At 38.4% G+C, this 27178-nt stretch overlaps 3 protein-coding genes across 8 annotated transcripts; 2 read left to right on the top strand and 1 right to left on the bottom strand.

The window, feature by feature from the left end:
• Positions 1-1841: 1841 nt before the first annotated feature.
• On the bottom strand, positions 1842-25093 carry LOC116295238 (testin). 6 transcript variants are annotated; one of them, XM_031703005.2, is made up of 11 exons: positions 24980-25093; positions 16728-16820; positions 16103-16193; positions 13624-13761; positions 13402-13487; positions 8010-8331; positions 7026-7250; positions 6165-6380; positions 5943-6033; positions 5295-5427; positions 1842-4836 (listed from the first exon to the last, which is right to left on the bottom strand). In XM_031703005.2, exons 4-11 carry the CDS (start codon positions 13735-13737, stop codon positions 4185-4187), a joined length of 1839 nt encoding a protein of 612 aa, XP_031558865.1. In that variant the 5' UTR covers positions 13738-13761; positions 16103-16193; positions 16728-16820; positions 24980-25093; the 3' UTR covers positions 1842-4184. The 6 variants fall into 6 exon arrangements, with proteins under 6 accessions (XP_031558865.1, XP_031558864.1, XP_088889207.1 ...); XM_031703004.2 differs by having other exon boundaries at positions 16108-16193; XM_089033081.1 differs by lacking the exon at positions 24980-25093 and adding an exon at positions 17017-17032 and having other exon boundaries at positions 16108-16193.
• On the top strand, positions 20774-24743 carry LOC116295237 (uncharacterized). Its single transcript, XM_031703003.2, has 2 exons — positions 20774-22954; positions 23027-24743. The coding sequence occupies exons 1-2, from the start codon at positions 21068-21070 to the stop codon at positions 23732-23734; spliced, it is 2595 nt and encodes an 864-aa protein (XP_031558863.2). The 5' UTR covers positions 20774-21067; the 3' UTR covers positions 23735-24743.
• LOC116295240 (fibrinogen C domain-containing protein 1-like) lies at positions 25035-27126 on the top strand. Its single transcript, XM_031703011.2, has 2 exons — positions 25035-25167; positions 26156-27126. The coding sequence occupies exons 1-2, from the start codon at positions 25047-25049 to the stop codon at positions 26809-26811; spliced, it is 777 nt and encodes a 258-aa protein (XP_031558871.1). The 5' UTR covers positions 25035-25046; the 3' UTR covers positions 26812-27126.
• The last annotated feature ends 52 nt before the right edge of the window (positions 27127-27178 follow it).

Below are 27178 nucleotides of genomic sequence, written 5' to 3'. Positions count from 1 at the left end.
GTGTGTGTGTGTGTTTTTTTTAAAGTACGCTTCAAAGCCCTTCGCCTTCGAGTTAATTACCCCTTGTATCAAAACATTCTTACTTCTTCCCTCAGGGCACGTTATCTTCGAAGTAGATCAGTCTCCATTAGCGAATCGAAGATATAAATGAATGAATGCTTTTGGTTTACGTGCCGATGATTGTTGTCATAATAGTCCGACTAAAGACTTCATTGGCTCAAATTTTCGTATTTGTCGTCGCAACATCCTAGCCTATACCGGCCGAACGCAGGCTACAACAAGCCTAAAAGGGCGTCTTTGGTAGCTTTGTGTGTTGTGTGATAGTTGCGGACCAATATCACTGAAGACTTTCCGTCACTTTGTTCACGAAATAATAATCTAATTATATAATTACAATAATAAACTTAGCGAAAGAAGCATAGACTGCCATGCAGTAAAACCATGAAATGAAAACTACGTAGCTATTCTATCATGGCCGATGTAAAAACAATCTACTGCTTGTGCTTGTATATATTAATACTACTACTAATAATAATAATAATAAGCCATATATTATTATTATTATTATTATTATTATTAATATATTATGATTTTATGAATGATTGTTAAAAAGTTCCAAAAGACGTCAAATGCGGCTGCTCAAAGTTTAAATGCATGAATATGGGAAAAATAAATACATTCTGGATTGCACTGTAGGCTCTGTTATTGGCTTGATCTTAAACGTTCGCTTGAATAATTCAGACGGAAGACGTTCTTTGTTATGTCGCCCAGCTCTTACTGAGTCAAATCAATATTATTGAAGTTGCTAATGGCAACCATCTCGAGATACTTCCAAGGGCCCCATGCGAATCACGTAACTAGGAGTGTTGAGTGTTATGGACAATTTCTTTTAAAGGAGTGTTCTGTGGGCTACCAATCGGAAGTGATTGTATATCTAATTGTTACGTCCTACACAATGTTTTACGAGTCATGAGTAGGATCTGCTTCAGTGAATCTCGACGGTCTTTTCTTTATCCCCCACAACAATCAACAGTTCCTCCAGGAAATTACAATTTTTTCTCCAATTTTATGTTTTCCTATTTCAGACCACATGTCATTCCCTAGAGTATCATTTCATTGTTTAACGGTTGTGCATGAGAACAAAGAACGCCTAAGCTGAGAAATAAAGCCAGCAAATTTCTAGCTCCTTGTGTGTTAATAATGTACCATACTATGCGTGATTCCTGAACATTGTGCAATAGAAGATTACTAACCATGATTTCATAACTCCTACGGTTTTCTATTCATCTCTTTCCGCTTGACAGCAGGTAGATTGTCATCGGCCTGGACCATATATACCTACGCATCCCGCGCCCTGCATCCCGCGCGACGCGCGCGTTACTCGGCACCGTGACAAGCGCGCGCGAAAGTTGAGAAACCGGAAATAAATTAATCTCGCTTCCAAAAATAAGTATGGATTTAAGATAAATTAGCATATAGGCGCTAAAAAATACATTTTTCAGACGTTTCGAGGCTACTGCCTCTTTATGAGTGTAAATATATCCTCAACTCAAAAATAAGACAAGATTAAGAAGAAGGAAATTAGTGATTTTCATGTGATTTGAAGATCACGTGTTATGTTAATTGAGTATAAACAGACGGTAAAGGTTATATGTCAATTTATACATCACGACATAACGCCACTCGCTGTGATTGGCTGATTGTTGTGTTGAATTTCGATCGGTGAGGAAACCAGTTGACATATGGTTTGGGTTTCCTGTGCATTGATAAAATACGAGCACCTGGCTCTCCGCCACAGGCAACCCACTCCGTCCAAAGAACACCGTAAAATCTGCAGTGCATCATGTCTGTTTACTTTTATTACTCAAAGTATAGAAACACTTAATTCGCGAAAACACATTAATTCCTGTTTCATCGTACTCTTGTGGTGCTTGTGACGTCATCATAGCCGCCATTTTGGAAGACTTTAACAAGATATTTAGAATAGCGCAGCGCAACCGTGACGTCATAAAAACGAAGACAAAGGCGAAATTCGGACAAACAAACTTACAAGTTTACTTTCAGCAGATAATTTTCACAGCCGATCGCAGTTGATCTTAGTTTACATGGGTTATTATTGTAACTTTAAGTAAAAATAATAAAATCGGTTCGTATAATCCTCGTTGCGGTTAAACAGAATGCAATGTTTGTCCGAATCTTTAAGCTATTTTTAGAATCAGTGCGCTGCGCTATTGGCTTAACTTGTTATGTCATCCAACATGGTGACCATGGCTTTTGTCCCCTTTTTCCTGGGAAGGAATACACACCTTCTATGTCTAAGTTCTTTTCTTTGCTAATATTATTTAATAAATGCCAGATACACAAAACCAGGTGAGGGATTCATCAAGCAAAAGGACAAAACGTCCAATAATAAAGAAAGAATACTTAAACGAATTACACGTGGTCTAAAATCATAAAAAAGACTTAACGCCTAAACTAAGCTTCTATTGACTACAAAAACAACTGAATGCTCTGCGTAATCTATAATTTTATATCTTATTATTCATTATTATAATATACTAATGGTACATCAATAATAGCCGTCATTCTAATGCTTCTCCGGGTAAGGGGGTGGGGGAGAATCAGTGGCGGATCCAGGGGTGGTTCCGTGGGTTACATGGCACCCCCACCCCCTTTTGTTAGATCTTGTGAAGCAGATCATGTTCTTTGCGCTCAGTACAATGAAATTGAACCCCCCTTTCGCGAAGCCAGCCGTACCAGCTTTTCCTGCGTGGCGGCCATTTTGGAACCCCCCTTTTTTAATAAAATCCTGGAATCGCCACTGAGAAATGACTATAACTTATTATCGGGAAAGGGAGGGGGCAAGAAAAGCGACCATACAAAGTTAGGCTATTTTAATGAAAATAATTTATCTAATGGGCTTCCTGTGTCAAACATCGGAGGAGAAATGGGGGGAGAATAAGGTTCAATACCCTGCGTTGCCCTCTTACTTCTTAAAACATTTCACGCGAATACGCACATGATAGGTGGTCTTTACTGTCGTTTTTCTCAAGTCCTGTTTTCCACAGAAAGCCCACGTCATCTCGTGACAGTGCAGTCCACTTATCGCAAACTATATTCGAGATTTCAAATCTTTGTTGCTGTCTGTCTGTTCTATATATAGATATATTAAAAAGAGCTTTACAAGCTTTTCTATTCCAACGAAGGTATATCTTTATAGTTCTTGACCGTAGATGCCGGGGAAAGTTGATGAAGTAGTTGAACAGGGTGGATGGAAGTACACGGCTTTAGGGCGCATAGTGTAGCTGTATTTTTTACTCTTGCTCTATATTAATTTAGCACGTTGCTATTCCACATAGATATATCTTAACGTTGGTTTATTTAATGATAACTGTCCAATCTAGTATCACGTTGCTTTAGGCACTCCTTCTTGGCCATTTATGATCCTCAGTTTCTTATCTTGTCGGGTCTGCTAGACATTTCAAATATATCACCCATTGTTAATCTTAATCTTCGGAACTTGTGCATTAATTTGGTGGTGTCTTTTTACCATTCAAAGTTCAACCTTCTTTTGCTTCTCTTAGTCTTTCTTCGACATTGCTGTTCTCAAAACGTTTCGTAAACGTTTGATGTTGTTCCGCCTTTAGTAGCATCAAAACCTTTCGTTGTTATGTCAGCTAAGCATTACATCGTTCATAGGCCACTCTTTGTTCTTATTTCTCAAGCTTTGTGAAGTTGTTCGAAGTTTGTTAACTATCAAAATAATGACAACGCTCGATAATGAACTCAAGCACCATCAGTCCAAGTTGAAGAACTTGATGGTTAGACTAAAAGCACTTGTTTGGTTGCTAAGTTACCGTAACGTTGCTAAGTTACCGTAACGTTGCTAAGTTATCGTAACGTCAATTTTTACTTTGGGTACAAAGACAGCATTGAACCCAAAGCCTCGGAACGCATCTTCCTGACTAGTTGCTTAGTAACGCTGTTATTCTATTTTGCCGCTGTGGTAACGTTCATTAAAATTTTCTGTTTGGTTGCTAAGTTACCGTAAAGTCCATTTCATTTCTTTACCAAGACAACATTAAATCCAAAGCGTCGGTACGTACTTTCCACTAGTTGCTTCGTAACGCTATTTTTATTTATTTAGTTACTATGGTAAAGTTCATTCCTATGGCAACGTGACGTTAATCGGCGCAGTTGGCGCAGAGTAGCTCCATTCCCTCACGGACGAATCCTTCACTTGCGAGAGACCGCGAGCATCGACTACACATGAAACAGTCCTTGTGGAAGTTCGACTCGTCTAAGGTGTAATATTCACCCCCGACAATAGGCTTCATACAAATTTCACACTGCTTGGCATAAAAAGTACCATAGCATTCCATACAGTACCGAAATCCATCGCGTACAGAGAACGCATTGGCAGCGAGGGAGCGGTGGCAATAGTGACATGTAAAACAGGTTTTGTGCCAGGTTTGACCGCCGTACAGCACGCCTCCTTCTAGTAACGGCTCTCCACAGCCAGCGCAACGCTTGGAAAATTCGTTCTGAAAACACGAGGGGCAGTAGAATTCATCATCTTTTGGCACGAAGCCACTGGTTCCAATTTCCTTGGAGCAAATTTTACAGACGAAGCAGTGCTCGTGAAAGTAGTTGCCGTTGTATTCGAGCCGCGATCCGCCTGAGTCGATTGGCTTGTTGCAAGCTTTGCAAGCCTTTTGGTAGTTCGTTGCGTAGCATGTTGTACAAAGCGTCTTGTCCTTGTAGAAGGTGAACTTACCGTCTGACTGGAGGGGCCGGTGGCAGAGATCACACTTGAAGCAATAGTCGTGCCAGTGCCTGAATAGAACACAAAGGTTATTAGTTTGAATGAACTGAGCGGGAACACTGCAAAAGATGGTGGAGAAATAGCTGATAAACGCTTGCTCAACAGCAGAAATTTCCAACAGCAAGAGTACCATTAACAACAACTACAACAACAAAAGCAACAAAGGAATATGTAACAGCAAAATCGACAGCAGCAGCAGCAGCAACACACATAGCAACAAAGGAAACAGAAACTGCAGGAAAAAAAGCAACAGCTCTAACAACATCAATATCAACAGCCGCAACAACAAAAGCAGCAACAACAACAGCAGGAGCTACAGCAGCAGCAACAACAGCAGCAACAGCAACAGCAATAACAACAACAGCAACAGCAGTAACAGTAACAGCAAAAGCAGAACCAACAACAAATAGGAAAAACAAAAGTGAGCAATGATGGCTGAGAATGTGGTCATATTTTAATTGTAAGATACCTTTTGTCATCAGAGGAGATATCACGGCTTTCTGGACCAATCTTCTGCCCACATGCGTGACACTCATGCGCATAGGAATCCTTGAAGCAGTCGTTACATACTGGTTTGTCCTTCAATACGATAAACTGCTTCCCTGTAAAATAAATGATGACGATGATGTTATGGTTGGTAATGCATATTGATAATAGTATGATGATGATGGTGTTGATTAATGATGGTGATATCTTGATAATAATGGCAATGATGACGGTAAAAATAGTATTGACTGTGATGATGATGATGATGGTAATGATGGCGATGAAGATGATGGGATAATGATGGTGATCATGATGATAATGGCAATGATGAATGATAGGGGTGATAATAATATTGATGGTGATGATGAATGGCGAAACTGATTATGGTAATCTAATGATGATGATGATGACGATAGTGATGATGATGATGATGATAGTGATGATGTTGTTGATAGTGATGATGATGATGACGCATGATGATGATGATGAAAGGGCGAGGAGGAGGGCAAGGAGAAGGCATCCTCGGATAACAACAGCCTGTAACTAACAAACTGTGGACCTTTCACGATGGAAATGGAATTGGAAGAAGAAGAAGAAGAAGAAGAAGAAGAAGAAGGAAAATAAGTATTACCTGTTATACTGGAATCACAACGCTGGCATCTAAAGTGACCCAAATGCCAGCTCCTGTTCATGGCCACCGTATATTCACCTGAGAATATCAACTGCGAAAAGAAATGCATCTAATTATCGTTTCGGTAAAGCTCAAGGAATATAGCTTGTGGGACACAGCAACGGTAACTAAGGAAAGTTGCATGGAACCACGAATTGTACACCAATCACATGCTAACGTTACCTCGTCGCATCCTCCACACCGCTGCTTCGTAAGCTCAGCATGATGGCGGGCGCAGTATACTTCATCATCGCTTCGATAGTAAATCAGATTCACCAGCAACTCGTCACATGTCTCACACGAAAAGCATGCTGGGTGATAGACTGCTTCTTTGCCGATATCCTCGGCTATAACTGCTGGCTCGCTGCGTAGGATTGGTCTGCTACAGCGGAAACAGCGCTGGAAAAAAATATAAGAAAAAGTATAATATTTGTGCATACGATAAGAATATCAAACGCGCACGTGATATAAACACGGTAGGAGAGCACAAAAGAAGAAATAGACTAGTAAAAAAAGTTTACATTTTATCAAACCCTCCCAGACAATTTTCAGCGAAAAATCGAAGAGTAGGGTTTGGGTACGAGAATGAACCACTGGGCTGAACTAAATCAGGGTGATAATAATAATGGGATTAATAGTGGGTTTCATAGAGTGGTGGTATGGCTTACTCGAAGATAAACCTTGAAACAACCTCTGGGCTGACCTAAGTCATGACATGGCTAACTCGCAGATCAAACCCTGAAACAACCTCTGGGCTGATCTAAGTCACGGTATGGCTTACTCGAAGATAAACCCTGAAACAACCTCTGGGCTGATTGAGGTCAGAGAAGCGCAAACTCACACATCGAATTGGAATTTAGCATAGTGGGTTTTGCGAAGGAAGAAAAACTGGAGAACCCTCGATTGAAGAGGCCCCAAAAATCTCGACCCACATGTGATGCTGGGTCCAGGAATAAAAGTGCACTTCCACTTCCCCAACCTTCATTTCCGAAAACGCATTAGTGTGAAAAAGGCTTATATGTTCAGAAGATTAATTACACACACCTGTTTACTTCCAAAGGGAAGCTTGACGACTCCATAACCCTTAGTCTGCTCCTCTTTTTTCCAGAACTGCGCGATACCATCTCGTTTTTCTGGAGACACGTTGGCCATCTTTGCCCTGTCTTGGGGTGGGTTTTGAAAGGTACATTGCTCATCATAGTACTTCATTCCTGGAGTTCCTGGAATTGGGACTTTTTCTGAAGGGATCTCTTTGAAGTACTCTTCGACCTATATAACCAAGGAGAATAATAGTAAGTTAGGGGATAATCCACATAAGTTTTTCACACTAGCTGGTTCGAGTTTGAAACACAGATCACTAAAGGCCAATTAGATGGAGCAATTTTCTCTGCAACTTGTCTCGTAACGGCGTTGCGACACAAGTTGCATGGAGCATTGCAGCGTGTAACCTACAGCGCAATTTGAAATAAATGTTGCCAAACAGTTGCAGCAATAGATGCCAAACGTAGAATGATTGCGTTTCCGTTGCACCGTGTAAAGACTATTGCAACTTGTGTCGCAACGCTGTTGCGGGACAAGTTGCAGAGGAAATTGCTCCGTGTAATCGCGCCTTAAAGCTACATTGAAGTCTTGCTATCTTGAACCTCCTAGGGACAAGAGGAAAGTCTCGAATTAACAGAGGTTCAAGATACCCAGGGCAAAATTGTGGTGACTCAAATTCACGAAACGTGGCCTCAATTCCAAGATAATTAAGCTTGTGTTTGTGTTACATTTGTACTTGAGTTCAGCCTGTTTTCACAACAACAAAAAATGACTCTCGTGAATGAACTTGCGACACTGACAGGTAATTTGATTACATGTTTAGCTTAAAAACTAATAAACGGGTGTCACCTATGATTGTCAATTATTCCGAGCCGGGGGCTTTGAAGGTGCACTCTTTGTACCCCTCGGGCTATCAATGCGCTAATAAAGCTACGCAGAACAGAGAGAAGTCCAAACAGCACTTTTAATATCATACAAAAATCTCACCTGGCTAGAGTTTAATCCAGGCGGAGCCCACAAATAGGTTTTGGTCGATTTATTGCCATTAGTAATGATGGGCGGGGCAGGAAAACTCGACTGGGCATCATTTTCAATTGCCGGTACATCCGGGAAATCATCCCCTTCGTCTTGATAGATCGTCAGGGGAGGGGGTGGGGGAGGCAAGTATTCATCAGAGCCGAACCCATTATTGTCATCTAGCTTGAGTCCACCGATCTTGAACTGAATCCCATTGACGCCTGAGCTAATATCGACGTTTGTTTCGATGTCATGATTTTCACGTGGACATTTACAATAAGTGCAATTTTTTCTGAAATTAAAATACAAATAAAAAAGATCAGTACCGTCCACGATCTCTTTCCAAGAGCCTGCGCGGTTTTTCCTAGTTTCTCGGTGCTGACCAGCAAAACCGTAGACTCGTAACCAGAAATTTTGACTACATTTTCCCGCCAATTTTCCAAGCATGCGCGTTACGTTATCTCCCTAATGTCAAGGTATCGAGTATTAAAGCGCATAAAATTAAGCAGGTTAATTTGTCGGTACGAAAGATCTGAGAGACAACTCTTTAGTGCACAGCATAGAGTAGATTGAGTAGTGTATTAAATGAGGTGACGTGTCCGGCGCAAGGGCTTTATGAGGTCATACTAAACACCTTGAGCTTAAATACTAGAAGAAACATAGGAAAGCATGTTGATTAAAGTTTAAAGCTAGATAACACAAAACTCGAGACTCAAGTTTATTAAACTTAAATAGAAAACAAAAAAAGAAAGGTATTTCATACGACTGGGAGGTTCACTACAGGCAAGGCAGCCCAGTAAATTTGAAGTTGGAACTATTGTGCAAAAAAAATGAAAAGCTAACCTTACTTCGCAATGAATTCCTTACAAAAATCATTTTCAAATGAGCTGAAAACCTTACGAACTTAGTGTCAAATAATCAAAGAAACAGAGTTTTTGCGATAAGCTCATGAAAATAACCTCGAGTCTTCTATAAATATATAAACGAGGGTTCTTCTGCTTTCTTAGGTTAATCCAATTTCGACTTTAAGGTCATAAAATACTTAAGCTGTAATCTCTCGATAATTTTTTAAGTTACTAAATCCTTGTTTTAGAAATTACGGGAGTAGAATTTCAAGCATCTTTCTGGATAGATAGAGAAGCTTAACATTGCTTGATAAGATCAATATATCAATGGCGTCGGGAGGATTTTGTTTTTAAATGGAAAGGGGCTAATTTTAGAAATAACATGCTTCGAGATAAAGGTCGAGAGAATTCACAAACATGAATTAATTCGCCTCAAATAAAATTGAATTTCACTCATGAAAATAATATACTTACTAATTTTTTTGAGGAACACAATGCCTCGAGGCAATTCATTCATACATATCACTGAAATTATTTCATCGTGTGCAGCAGTTTTGTCTAATGATTCAATGTGTTCAGTCAATTGACGTGTGTAGTCTGGAGATAGCACCAGAAGGATATCAAATCCCTTGTGATCAGATTTCTAATCCCTCTCGATAGAAACATTTACAACGGAAACATAAAATTGCACAAATTATCTGCAAGGAATTAATCCTTTAAAGAAAAAAGAAATTTTGCATTTGTTTTGTACCTTTTCAGTTCAAGAAAATTTCCCGCGCTTTTCTGTACGTGACGCGTCTACACAAAGCAGGAATTCTGAGGCTGTTTTGGCGGTAAAATCACAGGACGCGTGTGGGCTGAGATATACAGGCGTTGTATGGCGGGAAAAAATTCCAATAAAAGCAGTGATCATTGCTTCATAATATCATTAAAACACTCAAAAAAATACAAAACAAAAACTAAAGATAAGCATTTTTTAACAATAATGTTAGCTTAAAAATCGATAAAGAATTAATGATAATAAATTCTAAAATTAATATAAAAGCGGGAATTACTATTGATGTCTGAGGTTTTCATTGACGGATTTTAGTCGGATAAAACTTCCTTTTGAATAATTGTTAATTGAAAGCCACGCCAAACCGACGGTGAAAGTTTTTTTAAAGTGACCTCGCACTTTTCAAACCTTGACAGGAAACTCTGGCTTCCTGCCGAAATAAACTCGTTATCATCACTATTTATTTTAAACCAACTTGGCTCATAAAATTCTAGATGGTATCTAATAACTGGCTTTCTAAATAACAGAATATCCGTACCGTATCATATAAATGTTACTTCGTAGATTTAGGACTTGCTTTTTAAGGCATATTTATCAATCTAAGTCAAAGCTAGATACGATTTGGTCGCTTTCGTCAAGAACCGTGTGATCATGCAATAATTTGAAGACGCTGAACAATTTTGACGGATCAAAACGCATTCTCATAGTAGCTTACCTTGTCTTTTTCATTCTGAAAGACTGAAAATTAAACCGTGTTATAAAATTCATGAAAAACAAATGGCTCGAGACTCGTGAATTCACTGCTGGTATTATTCATAATCATTCGGTAACAAGGTTTCTCGACTGGAACGTCGATTGTATTGGTCAAAATCACGAAGTTAAAACCACAAAGACGCTCATATCGAAACGCTTTTGTTCATTTTTACAAAGAAGAACTCGAATTGATTAAGACAAATAGTGTTGTTTACACCTCCACATTTCGTGTTAATACTAGTACGTTAGTAGTTATAAGTTAAATTCAATTAATTCACTAGAAAACAAAGTCACGCGAAGTTTTGTTAACGAAGACGGATGAGAACCAAAATTTAACCTCTCCTTGATAAATAAAAGTAAAAAAGAGTAAAATTTTTTTAGGAGGGTTAGTTTACAAACAACCCAAGCCCTTCCTACCAAGCCTTGATGCTTTGTCTTAAACTATTTGTGATTGTTTTCAGGATACTTAATTTGGGCAATAAGTCACGAACCGCGGAGCACAAACAACATAGCCACAAAAGGAATTCAATATTACTAGAATTTTTGCTAGAATTTTATCCAGAAAAAGCCAATGATAACGACATCTTTGAGCAAAAGGAATCCTTAGTAAAGCTTGTATTTTCTTTCAAAGCTATTCAAACCAACAGACAAATAAAATCATTTAAGTAATAACATAGGTAAATACTGCAAGATTACGTTGAAATATTTAAATACAAGGAAAATGTGTGCTCATGTATTCATCAGCCTTGGGGTATTTTGACCTCTGCATGGTCGATCAAACGAAAGTGTAAAATTATATTTTTAAAATGTTAAAGCAAAGCTGAAACCGCTCAAACATGAGGTGAACTTAAACTGAGTATTTTAAAAGCAAACCAATGTGACCAAAAAAAATGAATTTAATAAAGTACTCTTCAAGAAATAAAGAAACCACGAGATTTTATGTAAATAATCATTTAAAAAAACTAAATTTTGTTTCAATTTTGATTTAGAAAACATCTGTCGTTTCGCCTTTTTATTCATTTTTTTAAAATCTTTTTTTAACGAAAAATCTCAATACTATTTTAATCGTTTTTCATACATTAGAGTGAGCTTACTTAAGATTCTAAAAGCGAATATATTCAAGTCTTTCAACAGTCCAAATCTGCACAAACTGAAACCAAGGACTACTTGTTGCTTTTCATAATATGTCAACATTGTACAATGACATACATGAAAGCCTTTCATTCAAAATAACACAGTAAGATAACGACAGGCTTTACATTATTTATACATAAATATTGTTGTACAAATTCAATGAGGTTCTATAAGGCATAAATTCATATTCAGGGAAAATAATATGCAAACGCTGATGAAAAATTGATGACTTTGTCTTAGGAGTAGATTTTAGATTTTTTTAGAAGATATTTCCTTGATGCTTTTTGCCATACATTTTTTTTTAGTATCATACATTTAGTATAATACAATGTATTTTTGAGAGATGGTGTATTTGGTAAGAATACTGGATATGTTTTGTCTATATTGTGAAGGACTCATAACATAGATGTCCTGCAATTTGCCGGCTAGTCGCACCAAGACAATCAAGCGAGATCACTACAGTAACCCTGTACAGTTCGAATTCTCTGTCGTGGGTTTTGAACCGTACTTTCATTCACCAAACGCTGTCAAATGAAGAAGCTTCAAAAACACATGTCTTGCCAAATGTATCTTGAAGTTTCATCCTTTCGCATTCGTTTGTCGCTATTTTATCGCAAAATGCATGGGAAAAACATCACAAATACCTTGATTTACTCTCGATTTGATTCAGTACCAACCTTGTCTTTACTATCAAGCTAGGCCGAGGTGGCTTCTTAGGGATTTTCTTGACTATCTTTGCTTCGACTAAGGTTTCCGTAGCCATTACAATATGTCAACTCTAGCCAGACCCTTTCAAAAATTGAACAGGCTTTGACAAGATTCTCGATATCGTAACAACACGTTATCGAAAGCGCTATTCAATGATTCATAAGTCTATTGAATTGTTATGACTAGGTGACTGTAGGTCTGTTTCCTATAGGTCCACTCAAGTGATAAAATAAAACTGAGCAAAACTGACAGGATTGTAGATACAAACCAATTAACTAGCTCAAAAAGCCGTTTAATGACTTCAATCGCATTCGGGGTATTATAAATAAGTTCAAAAAAACATTCATGTTAAAGAAAAAAAAGTTCCGCTCAACGGTCTCAAGACAAAACCCCTTCCCCTACACTCTAACCAGAGTAAACTCTGGTTTGACATTAAATGCCATATCCTGGAAGTCAAAAACCAAAAGATTTCCCCAACATATGCTGGTAATTTTTCACTGGAAACCTTCAGGTCTAGGAAATGGCATGATAGCAGACTGGGTTTTGACTTCATTAGAGAGAAATCGTTAGTACTTTGATGATGATTCGTCCGGCGCACCCATTATAGACTTTTGACCACAAAACAATTAAGATATTAATATTCTTAAGTAGAATATTCAGAATAAAGTTTACAAGACGCTATAAAACTATTCAAATATTGATATAAATACTATTTTCATTTCATTTTTTAGTAATTTGTGTAATGAAATAGAATAGAAAATGCAGAGTTTGCGAGTGCTTTGGATATACTTTCTGGTATTCAAATGTATTGTAGAGTGTCCCATCTGGTTTTTTTCCAGCGAAAGATTAGTATTGTAAAATACAATGAATATAGTATTAAGAATTAACATCAAACTGTGATAAGACAAAGAAATATAACACTTAAGACGCGATAAAAAATACTAAAAATGTTTGCTGAAAGTCTAGATGATTTTCAGCACGAACCTGTAGTCAACATCAACAGAACGCCTTAACATACCATCTGCTTCCACTACTAGTATTTGTCTCGCGTTTTGGACCTGACAATAATGTTTCAGTCTATTTGCCCATCAAATCATTACTATCCACAGGGATTTGATAAAGTGGTTGTTTGTTCTTTCGTACTTACTTCCAGATGTGTAGACTAAATCCAGGACACTTGGAACCACATCTCAGGCAAGGTTTCCCTTCGTCAATATCTTGAAGTAAAATCCCCTAAAGAGATCCAAAGATCCTTATTCTAAAGACATTTCTGCAAAACATTTTACTGAAGTTTTATACCGTTAAGCTTGGGTGCAAGAGCATAACTGAACGATTTTCAATGGTTGAGTATCGTCGATTGGATTCTTACCTTCTTCGAAGCAGATGACCTCTCTTGGCTCATTTGGATTTCGTCAGAGTAAAGAGCTTCTGTGTAGGTATCTACTGGAGGTTTATAGCGCGTTTTCCCCCTCGATTGATTCATCTTTTATCTCCTAAACTCTCCACACTGCGAAGCAAAACTCACATAAGAATTTGCAAGCTGATATCTGTCTAATAACTGAAGTTCTGTTTTAGTAAACTTTTGCGTAGCCAATGGAAAGTAAAGGTCAAGCGCGCGAGAGATTTAGTGGACGCGCGAGCATCGACTTAGCGTTTCTGATACTTAGGAAGATATAAAATTTGGATGAGGACCGACTCTACAGTATTCTGTTACAAGGTTTGCCGGTGAGAGTAAAGTTTCGAAATGAAGGCATTGCTGAAACCTTAAAAGTAAAAATATACTTTTACCATCATCGCGAAAACTCGGGGCGTCGCAAACGGATTTCCCATAATTTTGTGTATAATTTGTTGCTATACTTTTCTTGTTCCTGTCATTCGTGCTCAATATGACAAACGTTACATTAAAAAAACAGGACGCATTTAAAGAGTATGCGTCGGTATTTGTTAAGACTTATCTGCTCTCTTATCATCGAGTTATATATTTACGTAATCGATTGCCTAATCATAAGAAAAACTTCAGAAGATAAAGAGACGACTATTTATGAGTTGGACAAATGCCACGCACGGGAAAAGAAGATCGATAGCTTTTTGCAGGGACACGAAAATGAACGTTTGACCATTTCCTTACGGTGAAAAAATAAATAAACGCGATAATAATAATAACAATAATATAATAATAATAATAGATTAATTTGCTCGTGTTCATTGGAAAATCGGAGAAAGGTAATATTTCAACCTTGCGTTTTCGTGTGCAAATGTGTTGCACGTTCAAGATGAAGACATTTTTGCTTCTGATAGAGCAGATATGCTAAAATGCTGCTGCCTGATGCCGAAAAAACTGATGGTAAGTATATAAGAGAGTGACAGCAAAACAAGAGAATAATTTCAGTTGTGCCGCCCTATTTATTGGAAACCGAAAAGTGTCCATAACTTTCAAAATCTGATTTTTTCTTCATTTGGCATTTTCCAATTTTCGAATATTAATCATGCGAAACTATTGTCAAAAATTTATCAAAATTTTACTAAACTACTAAATGATGTGCAAGACGTAACTGTTAAGTAAAAGACATCGCTAGTTTTTCAGACAAAAGAAAAAAATCTCAAAATAGCACTGTAGAAACCTAAAACTGAATATCTGCACGTGTAATTAAAAAAATAGATAATTCCAGGAAATGTGTGGGTTACCGTGGTTTTGGAGTTCGGGTCATATTTAAGCCATATTAAGTCATGTAGTATAGTACGTTGCGTGCACGATCGTGTGACAATTCTACTTCCGGTTTGTTGCGGAACTTGTGGTTTTGATTTTCGGTTGCTGTCATTCCAAAGTCGACACCTCACATATTTTCTTTGCTTTCCTCTCATTTCATTATTTGCCTCTTTTCAACCTCTTTTCACTTGTTCCCACTTTTCTTTCGATTCCCTTTTCGTTTCTTTCAATTCCTTTCCTTAAATTGTCTTTGTTATCTTCTTTTGAATTGTTAAAGAAACTGAATACCACAAAAAATGGATGGTGCAACGAGACAAGAAAAAACTGAGAAATTGGGAGAGTGAACTCCCAGAATGCAATGCAAGTTCAAATTTTCAAAATAGCGTCTGGCTTTCGCTTGTTTGTCGATGCTGTAGGTAATTTCTTCGCTAGAACTAAATTACGATTAACAATACGACTAAGTATGTAAAGGTTACTAAGTTTCTGTGCGTATTCCTTCTATTTTGGCGGTAAGAGGAAATCGGCTATTTTTGACAAAGGAAATGCCGAAAAACAACCGCTTCCTGGGTTAATGAGCAAATTATGATAAGTGAAAAGTTGCTCGCGGCTTTCTCAAACGTCAAGTGATTTGTCAGAGAGGACTTTTGTCCTACGCACGCCGGAAAAATCGTTTGAAAAATATGATTTGCTTCAATTTCACATTCTTGCACTTCTATAATGAGACACACCACCACGCTTTGCCTCAAAATATGAAATATCAAAAATATTAATTTAATAAAGAAAAACGCAATATTTTATTTATCACTTTTGTCAAAATGGGCTCCCTGTGGTAACTTATATAAAGACAAGATTTTCTTTCTTCGGCGAACTTTCTCGAATTCTAATCAACCAATTAGTTCATTATGAGGAAAATAAGACACCTATTTAGTGCAGCGCGATCATTTCCAGATGAATCTTGATCACGTGAGGGCAAACACAATTTGCGCGCGCTTCCTGATGTTGACAACATAATAGACCTCGCTCTCGAATTTTAATACGCTGAAGGGGCTATAAAAAATCATTTCAACTTTGAGGTTTGACCAGATGTTGAAATACATTTACTGTATTCCAATAATTAGCCCAACCCTCATCTCAATTTTACCTCACCTCCATTCCTCGAATCTTACTTATGTCAACCTTCTCCCATAGAGATTGCCGGCGGCCATGTTTGATGGAAGTGAGTTGAATTCTTTCTAAAATAAATGCAAGACAGTTTTTATTGTTTCTGCCATCCTCTTTCCCAGTCTCCACCTCACCTTTCCCCTCCACCCTCTCATCTTTTGTTCCCATATTCCTACTCCCAATCCTCACTCTTTCCCACCTAACTAATATCCACCTCCTTCATCTACGTCCACCCCCTCTTTAACTCATGTTCACCTCGCCTCTCCCCCTCTATACCTCAATTCCACTTTCCCCCTTCCTTCCACTATCGAAAGTAGTCTTCACCTTGGGCTTCCCCAGCTCAACCCCATACTCATCTTCATCCTTACCTCTTCTTCTTCCCCTACCACCATTCAGCTCATCTTCACCTAACCCCACCCCTATAACTCAATTCCACTTTCCCCCCTCCCCACCCCACTATCTGAAGTTGTCTTCACCTGGGGCTTTCCCAGTTCAACCATTCATCTTCAACTTTTCAACCTTATCACCAAGGTAGGAAAATTAGCGAACATATATGTATGTAAACAGCCTTATCTGATAAAAGCTGATGCTATTATGTAACTTACCATAGGAAAACCAAGACAGCGTGATTAACTTTCGATTAATTCTTGGGTGTGTACGAACTTTGGACCTCATCAGTATTCACTTTCCTTGAAAACCTAAAAGCAATTCCTTCATGGATTTAATCTTTGACGCGGAGATTCCTATCCAAGAATGTCAGAATGGAGAAATAGACCGTTTTTGAATAAAAAGATATAACTAGCTAAAAACTAGTGTGAGCTGCGTCGGTGTTTCTAATGAAACAGTAATGATGAAAAGGTAAATTATACACCGTGAAAAGATGAAAAAACTTACTGACGTTTCGGACGCTAGTCCTTCGTCGGAGTAAAAGAGAAAGAAGTGGTAGAAAGGAGTGTATATATGATAGAATAAGACAAAAGAAACCAATGAGAGCAAGGTAGGCAAGGAAACAAAAACAAACAATCAAAAGACAAAAGAAAAGGTTAGTTGAAAATAAAGCGTTCATTAATCCCGTTGGGACTAAGAGTGCCCAATAGGTGAATAAGCCGCATTTCTTTGGTCTTGCGACAATCATTGTTGCCGTTAAGCAAAGAAAGACCGAAAACAATGAAGTCAGAAAGAGAATGGTTAGCTAGATTAAAATGGCGGGAAACTGGTTTGGTGGGATCGTTATTGCGAATATCATAAAGATGATTTTTGAATAAGTTAAATACCGCTGTGGTCATTGATTACAGACTCATTTACTCAGGGTTAGCCTCGTATCAGTTTCCAAACAATCACAAATACCAACGGTAATGTAAGGAATGCACAACTTCAACAATACAAACACTTTGAAAGATCGAGGCTAACCCTGAGCGTCATTTCCTACCACTACCAGAATCCCTCGCACACTTTCTTTTGTTCAGTTAATTAGCACCAATTGTCTTTCTATTCTCATGAGGAAATGCAAATTTGAACAAGAAAGAAAATTCGCGAAGCATTTTGGTAGTGATAGTAAAATAACTGGAGTATTAAAACGCAATGATTGTCTGTCGAGTGATATAATTACTGTTATCCTAATCATTTATCCATTAAGTATACGTCCCATGGTATAATCATGAAAAATCAATTTTATGACGCTACGAGTCACAGTTGTGGAGGTATTCTAAACACACAAGGTGAGATGAAGGCAAATACCAAATCAATCGAATTACACAACTTGTCGTGTAAACAATGTTTATCTACCCTTGACTTACTTATCCAAAGCTGGTGTAAAACGCGCGCGCATTCAGTTTACAGAATCATTTTTAGCACCACGAACAAAAGAGCAGATATCTTATGAGAAGCGCGCGCTTCGTGGCCGATAACTATCAAATGGCTTTCGTTTTCAGCCAATCAAAAAGAGAGAAAGGGAAAACTATCCAATCACAATGCTTGAATTTCGGAAGCCATTAAAGGAATTAGCTTAAAAAATTTTATTGTAACATTGAAATGAATCAATAAAAAAGCGAAGAAAGGAATACTATGAAATCATATTAAAACCCTGCCCAAGTTTTCACGCGAATCATATGACTAATATCTGTAATATTTCACATATCTAACCTTATTATTTTTCAATATTAATAATAACACCTTTATTAGACAGGGCACACTGTTGCCATACTTGTGGAAACATTTGATGCAGATTTTTCTTGCTGAATTTAGTTTTGTCAAGACCAATTAATTGAGAATCTCAAAAAGTTATTAAATATATCCAGCCGAATTCCAGGAATTAAACCCAATACTTCTTACCGCTAATCTCAAAAATTCAAAGCGATAGAAGTTCAAAAGTCATTAAGTATCTTGGCTGTTCAAGATCTATTTAAGCCCTAACAAGCTTAGAAATGGCTAAAGGGCGCGCCACAATCTTCGAGGAAAACGCGCGCCCGTGTTAAACGAAATCTAACTCACGACAGTGGGTGAAAAGCTTAGTCTGAACCTTGGTGCCACATTGTGCGTAATTAGTTTTGTAACAAAAACTTCATTTATTGTTTTAGTACCTTGTAAGAGATAACGAGTCTGTGATGATTATTTAATTCTTTTTGTCAAAGAGATAAAACTGTTGAACTTGAGTAAAACTTATTAGATGAAAAAATAACTTAGATTTCTATTTTATTTTTAATAGTGGCGCCGGCGGGACTACGTAGTCATAATTTATGATTTATGATAGATTGTTAATTAACAGAAAACCAACGCAAAACAAAAGAGCAGTTGCGAAACGTTCGCAGTCATCGTACATTAGTTATAAGTTCGTTCCCAGAGCCTGCATTCCTCTTGGTCAGTTTCTCGGTGCTGACCAAGAGAAACGCAGATTCTCAGGGGAACGAGTTTGCAATACGTCACACTGATGAAAACAATAATGTGCATTCTCTTAACACAGGCGGGGAAATGGAACAAGCGTCAAAATACAGATTGAAAATATTTAAAAAAAATCAGATCCATTAGTCAAACCTCTCGAAGCAACTTGGTTTTAGAAGTCATTGTCCATACATGATAAGATTTTTAAAAAAACGACTGCGCATGCTTGGAAAAAGTTAGGTTGGAGGGAACTAAAATGGTAAACTCGTTATAAACACAGATTTCAAAATATACAAAAAAAATTGATTCACACAACACGCCTGATGAAGACTAGTGGTTCTAGTCGAACCATTGCCTTGTTTCATAATAGCTAGCTTATATATAGCTTGCAAACATTTTTCGAAGCCCAGAAGAGAAAAATTATCTCCTTGTAGAATATGATAAGAGAGAATTCCCAGTCGCACTTCTATTAACAGGCCGCCCTCAAAAACCTGTCAAATGGCCGCTAAATAGAGGTTGACCACTTAAACTAAAGGTTTTTTAACTGCTTAATAGGAGGTCGCTAAATAGAGGTTGGCCACTTAAACTAAAGGTTTTTTAAACTGCTTAATAGGAGGTCGCTAAATAGAGGTTGGCCACTTAAACTAAAGGTTTTTTAAACTGCTTAATAGGAGGTCGCTAAATAGAGGTGGGCCACTTAAACTAAAGGTTTTTTAACTGCTTAATAGGAGGTCGCTAAATAGAGGTTGGCCACTTAATTTAAAGGTTTTTTAACTGCTTAATAGGAGGTCGCTAAATAGAGGTTGACCACTTAAACTAAAGGTTTTTTAACTGCTTAATAGGAGGTCGCTAAATAGAGGTTGGCCACTTAAACTAAAGGTTTTTTTAACTGAGAAGGTCACTCAATAGAGGTTGACCACTTAAACTAAAGGTTTTTTAACTGCTTAATAGGAGGTCGCTCAATAGAGGTTGGCCACTTAAACTAAAGGTTTTTTAACTGCTTAATAGGAGGTCGCTAAATAGAGGTTGGCCACTTAAACTAAAGGTTTTTTAACTGCTTAATAGAAGGTCACTCAATAGAGGCTGACCACTTAAACTAAAGGTTTTTTAACTGCTTAATAGGAGGTCGCTCAATAGAGGTTGGCCACTTAAACTAAAGGTTTTTTAACTGCTTAATAGGAGGTCGCTAAATAGAGGTTGGCCACTTAAACTAAAGGTTTTTTAACTGCTTAATAGAAGGTCACTCAATAGAGGTTGGCCACTTAAACTAAAGGTTTTTTTAACTGCTTAATAGAAGGTCGCTAAATAGAGGTTGGCCACTTAAACTAAAGGTTTTTTAACTGCTTAATAGGAGGTCGCTCAATAGAGGTTGACCACTTAAACTAAAGGTTTTTTTAACTGCTTAATAAAAGGTCACTCAATAGAGGTTGACCACTTAAACTAAAGGTTTTTTAACTGCTTATTAGGTGGTCGCCAGAAGTCCATAACTAGATCTAGTTAACATTGCATCGTAATAAATGTAAGACAGTGCTAGATTAAAAAGGATTTTTAACTGCTTGATAGGTGGTCGCTTTATATATAGAGGTCGGCCATGGATATCGTGGCTTAATAGAAGCGTTTTGATTGGTCGAATAATGTCAGGGTCAAGTCCAGTTTTTTCTTGTTAATTGTATTTGTGTATTTCGCGTTTTGATTGGTCGATGAATGTCAGGGTCAAGTCTAGTTCTTTCTTGTTAATTGTATTTGTGTATTTCGGTTTCGTGTTTAAATTTGTGTATTTTGGTTTTTAGCTGTGCATTTCGGTTTCGTACATGTGTTTATGTATTTCAGTTTTGTGTTTGTGTATGTTAATTTGTATGCCTCGTATTGCACCTCTAGGCCACCGTAGTAGGGTTGGTATAAACAGACTTTACTGAGACACAAAGCCAAGTTTGTGTCGTGGAATTTTTTTTTTACCTATGAAAATTAAGAAGTTTTGTGGGCTCTCTGGTGGCAGGTAGGGCTTTGCATTCTATTCAGATTAAACACGACCGTAGGAAGATTTAGTTAAGTTGGAACTGTAGTTATAATGGATATGTTACTGGCGTCAGAAATAGGCGATAATAAGAAGCTTGAACAGCTCTTGGTCGCTGAAAATCTAGATGTCAACTATAGTAATGATTCCAAAGAAACTCCACTACTTCTTGCCTGCAAATTCGAACATTCCAGTTGCTGTTCGCTTCTACTGGAAGCAGGAGCGAGCGTCGATCAAAGCGACTGTGTTGGCAACAGTCCATTGCATTTTGCCAGAGATCATAAAATAGTGGTACGTTTGCTTGAACTAGGAGCCGATCCAGCTGCAAAAAACGTGAAAGGACGAACATCTTTGCATGAAGCCGCTCTTTGGGGAGCAATTGATGGATTTAAAGCTCTTCTTCGAGAGTTTACGAACAGGAAGCTTTCGGTCGACGTTCTCGACGACCAAGAATTTACTCCTTTGCATCTTGCCGTGATTTCCGACGTCGAAGAAAACATCTTAGAAAAGATAAGTCTACTCGTTTCGGCAGGAGCTAAAATAGATAAACCAAGTCTTCATGGATCCACATCTTTGAGTCTGGCTTGTTTTAATCATAACTTGAAAGCAAGCACTGTTTTACATTTATTACGATACGGAGCGAGCCCTCACGTTGTCGATAAATATGGTAATACTTGTCTGCATGCCATATTCAAATTTAATCCCGATTTTTACCCTTTTGAGCAAGAATCTCTTGAGGTGATTCTCCAAGAACTAGTAAAATTGGGATGCGATGTTAACATCACGAACAGAAATGGCCAAACTGCTTTGCACTATGCAGCGTATAGCGCATTTCTAAAACCAGTAAAGATTCTTCTGGAAAGTGGTGCAGATCCATTGATTGTTGACCACATTGGACGAACACCATTGCATAAAAGTATGTACAATATAGACTTTAACGTTGTTGAGGTTCTCCTAGAGTATTCAAAGTGCCCTTGCCCGGTTGATCACCTTGGAGGAATGCCTCTTCATCATGCGGCAGCTTCTGGCACGCCTAAAATTGTCAGTACCATCACCAAGGCAATGTCATCCTCTCCCCAAGGGATTGAAAATTTCATAAACAAGCCAGACAATACAGGTATGACTCCTCTTCACTATTTCTTATTGTATAAGAGAACTGACGAGTCTATTTTAAAATGCCTTTTGCAACACGGAGCAAATGTAAACATTGGTCTACCTTCCGGTGTGAAGTGCATAGATATGGCCAGGTACGCTAAGGATGTTAGCAAGGTCATTTTCCAGGCAGATAATAAGATTCATCCCTTTCCGTTACAGGAATTGCCTGCGTTACAGGAATTACCTGGCTCTCAAGAAAAATCCAACTTAAATGACTATCTGCAACCAATTTGTATTGACAGTGATAGAGACATTGACACTAAAACTTTGAGGCCAACTCAACATGTCCAGGAGTACCTTGATCAAATATGTTTGTTGACCATTCCATCAGAAGACAGAATAAAACTTCTGAACTGCATGAACTCTTCAATTGAAAAGTTTGTTAGAAATCTATGTGATGAAATCGCCAGGATGGATCCTAGATTTGCCTCCAATGTCCTACCGAGTGGAAGCACCTATGAAGGGACAAAGCCGCTAACAGAAGCCAACTCTGTAAGAGACTTCGACTACATGATCTGTTTAGGAAGACTTAGCGAAGAGGTCATTGTTGAGGAAGCTGAACCAGCTATAGTGGGACACGTAAAGCTTGCACACAAGCAGCCGAAGAACCAGTCCAAATTCAAGGAGTTTTTCTCTGATGGGTATCTTGTTGGAGACAGAGTTTTAAAGGCATTTGGCGATCTCATGGTCCTAGTAATGAACCAACCTAAAATCTGGCAAGATGGTGAAATGGAGTGTCCTTGCATTCCTACTTTGGAGAGTACTACCGGACATCCAAACATAGAGGTAAGTCTAGTTTGGAAGAAAGATGTTATGAATGCAAATAGCGTTAGTATTGATGTAGTTCCAACGATTCAGGTGAAATCTCTGTGGCCATCATTTGCAAGACAAGAGAGCTCTATATTGACCCCAGAAACTCGGCAATGTCACGTAGTTCTCAAGCAACCAGATACTGCATTGTACAGCACACAAACGTTCGGCAATCCCGCTCATCTTCTAAGAGTGTCCTTTTCTGTTGCTGAACGAGAGATATTTCATAAGATGCCAGAAGTTGTCAAGAAAAGCTGTGTGGTTGCAAAGGTACTGTCGAGGAGAACAGCAAAAGTTCCGCTATCGATGATTTATGGTGGGGAATATGGTAAGGCGAAGATGAAGATTTTAACAAAAAATACCTTCTCCAGCTATGTTCTCAAGACGGCTTTGTTCCATGAGCTTGAAGCACTCTGTGTGAACGACAACAACATCTCCACAAACAATGAGTTGGCCTTAAAACCACTCGTATGCGGGATATTTAGAAGACTCTCCCAAGCTGCAGGGGAAGGCTTTTTACCTAGTTTCTTTGTACCAAGACAAAACCTGTTCCACACGTTCAGAGAAGACAGTTACAACGAAAAAATAAGGTACTTAACAGTACAGCTGTTGAATATAAGTCTGGAAGATGGTGACAGAAAATTGACTGTTCAAAACAAAAGCTTTTCTGAGAAAAGAAACAATGACATACTGGCTAAAAAGCATAGGAAAAGTTTAAGCATCCTGAAAAAACTTGGTGCTGATTGGATAAACTGAACGTACACTATAACAAACATTTTCAGAAAACAGTTTTCGGAGCCAAAGCAGATACCTAAATAGTGGAGTAGTGACAGTTACAGAGTTTTGGGGAAAAGGCATGCCGCGCATGTTTAAGCGTTTTGGCGCCAAAAAATCCCGCCAAATCGATGAACAACTCCATCGTAGATGGTATAATATATAGCTTCATAGCAGTAGCCACATGCTCGCAATGCTGGCGGAGGGCCTATTTTTAGGTTAAAGCTTGCTAGCTGATAAAGTCAACAGCAGCAGGAAGCGACAGGGCAGAAAAACGGTTTTTTGCCTTTCACCATGATAGGGACAGCTTTACGTGTTTAAGCTCAATATTATGTAAACACGTTCTTTTGGAGCCAAATAGCAAAATATCAAATGCGACCGAAATTTATCAAATGCGTATTTGAGATATAAAGCCGTGTACTTTAGGAGAGGTGATATTTTGATCAGCAGAAAAATTGATATTTTCGTGAATACTAAGTAGATTTAATCTTTGAATTCGACAAAATTTCGTCACAAGTTTCGAGCAGCAGTGACACAAATGAAACGCTTAGAAATTTAGAGCGTTAAACTCAGATAAATAAGATAATCGTGAAATTAGCGGGCTTGGAATTTTTCTGCCCTGTCGCAGGAAGCTGCTTTATCCTTTTAAGTGACCTCAACTTAATATGTTGGGGCCCTTGGGTTTAACACGTGTTGGTCAACATCTCTAGTTCCCAGATGGCAAATAGTATGCTTATTTCTTGTCCGTCATCATGATAGCATGTAGACACTGTGAGCATATTACACACAGAGTGAGCATATTATCGGTTAGGGAAGGACCATTAGATAATTAAAGGAAAAGGGCTGCAGGAATTTCATGATGTTGCACGATATCTATAAGTGTTTTTAGAAACCCCTGCACTCATTTTTTTTTTTGCCTTTCCTCGATATATCTTTCCTGAAAGGATGAAATGCTTGCTCAAAATGGGGGGGGGGGGGGAGATTTACGCAACCCCCTTCCATACCCCCCCTCAATTATCTAATGGTCTGTCCCTCAAACTCTTTGATCAACAAGATTAATTACACTAATTACTTTTTCATCGTTTAGAGGTTTGGTACACTCCTTTAATTTCCGGGCATAATATTATAATCCTGCTTTCAAATCAACACCCCAATGACATTGACATCGCTATATACATATATATATATACATGTATATATACCGCAAAAGCATCAGCAGTCTCTCACCTTGAGCTCTGTTGTCAACTTGTGCCTCGAGAAGCTCAACACAGGAAAATAAAGATTCTCGTCCAAGATGCCGGATAGTAAGCGTAGTCCATGGCCATCATCCAGCAGTATGATAATTATAATGATTTTCGTGCTGCTGTGTTTGGGAGACCTTGAAGTACAAGCCAGGAGACATCAGAATCAGAAAGGTGAGTCCTCTTAGCAGGGTGAACTTAAAAATCTGATTAATAGAAAACAATAGTTCAGTATCTTTCAGTATGTTTCAGTATGTTTCATAGTCTTCATAAGCAGCTACCTAGATACGGACCATTAGATCATTAAGGGGGAGGCTGCAGGAATTTTTGTTACACGTTATTTGTTTATTTGTAAGATAAGATAAGATAAGTTTATTTACCCACATTGGGTCCTTCAGGATTACAAATTAAATATAAATATATTTACACGGGAATATTAAATACTCTAAAGTTAATATATGCCTATTATCAAATACGAATACTAACATTATACAATAAAAAATTGAAAAACGACCCTTGCAAGCAATTTTGTGTCTGTGTGTGTGTTTGCTCGATATTTCTTTACGGAAAGGAGAGCGTTCGCGATATTTTTTTTAGGTAAAGTGCTTACTCGTTTTTTTTATTATTTACGCAACCCCCTCCTCAGATATCATAGTCCCCGTCCCTTTGGGAGTAAGAGTTGCGTGACGACACTAATAGCGGCTGCGCATAGGAGACTATACAAGTTTCATTGCTGAAGGGGAAAAATTTTTTTTTCAAGTCGATCACGCATAAATTATCTTTATTATCGTACTAAAATATCAAAATCTCAAGTTCAGCTTAGTTTCTTTTTCTTGGGACCGAGGGCCGTAACCAGAACTTTTACAGGGAGGGTGAACTTTCACAGGGAGGGTGCACATCGAATAAAATCGGACCATTGATCGTTTCTTTTAAGAAAGCAGAACCAAAAAAAAAAAAAAAGGTAACCAAAAGAAAGCAGAACCCAAAAAAAAAGAAAAGGAGATGATTGAGCGGACCTTAAGCTTTTATGGGGAGGGGGGGGATGCACGTGCACCCTGTGCCCCCCCCCCCCCCCCCCCCCCCTAGTTACGGCCCTGTGGGATCATGTGACGTCTCGGCTCGGTCTTGGCTTCAACATAAAATATCGTCCTTCAACTTGCAGATTTTAAAGATTGTTCCGAGATCTATAAATCAGGAGAAAGACGAAGCGGTGTGTACACAGTTAATCCATACGGGAGTGGTGGTCCCTTCGAAGTCTACTGTGACATGACAACAGACGGAGGGGGCTGGACCATGTTCCAAAGAAGACAAGATGGCTCCGTAGACTTTTACCGTACCTGGGATGAATACAAAACAGGTTTTGGAAACCTGACGGGCGAGTTTTGGCTGGGGAATGAAAAGATTCACCGACTGACGTCACGACCAGCGAGATGGCATCCCATGCTACGAGTTGACCTGGAGGACTGGGACGGAGCGAAGGTGTATGCCAAATATGGTAGTTTTATGATTAGATCTGAAAGTCAAAAGTACACGATGAATATCCTCGCTAATTTGTATTCTGGTACGGCCAGTGACTCGCTTGCATTGTATCACAGAAATTTGCCGTTTACTACCAAAGACCGTGATAATGACAAACATTGTTTAACTAATTGTGCACGTAAACACAGTGGAGCTTGGTGGTATAGCTATTGTTACGCTTCCAACTTAAACGGAAAATACCTTGGTAATGCTACCGGAGGAGAAGGGGTTGTATGGTGGTATTATAAAAATGATAACCGATCCCTTAAGTTTAGCGAGATGAAGCTAAAACCACATTAGCATTTTCGGTCTTTGCTTGAAATGTTTTCATTAGATTTTGTACTGCATGAATGAATCAGTCAGCCAGTCAGCCAGTCAACCAATCAATCATCCTAATAAAACAGTTTACTTTAAACTGTATGGAGTGTCTTGGAGTAGTCCATTGTGCGGTCCGCATGATACCTGCCAATGCGACCCGGGTTCAAGTCCCGCTGGGCTCGTTGTGTATTTGAGTAGAGTTGTCTGTTATTTCTCTCCTGTGCTTTCACCCTTTCACAACTAAAGAATCACGTGTACTGGTTAAAGGTGATTTATTAAAGTCTTGGTTGTTCAGAACATTCCTTTTTAGCTTGCTTTGTTAATGTTACCGTGTTTTAGTTTTGCTATT

The sequence above is a fragment of the Actinia tenebrosa genome, unplaced genomic scaffold (genome assembly GCF_029948245.1).
Source record: "Actinia tenebrosa isolate PJP-AT-01 unplaced genomic scaffold, QUT_ActTen_1.0 PGA_scaffold1__47_contigs__length_23844297, whole genome shotgun sequence".
Taxonomy (NCBI): Eukaryota; Metazoa; Cnidaria; class Anthozoa; order Actiniaria; family Actiniidae; genus Actinia; species Actinia tenebrosa.
This window is presented reverse-complemented; position numbering and strand designations above follow the sequence as displayed.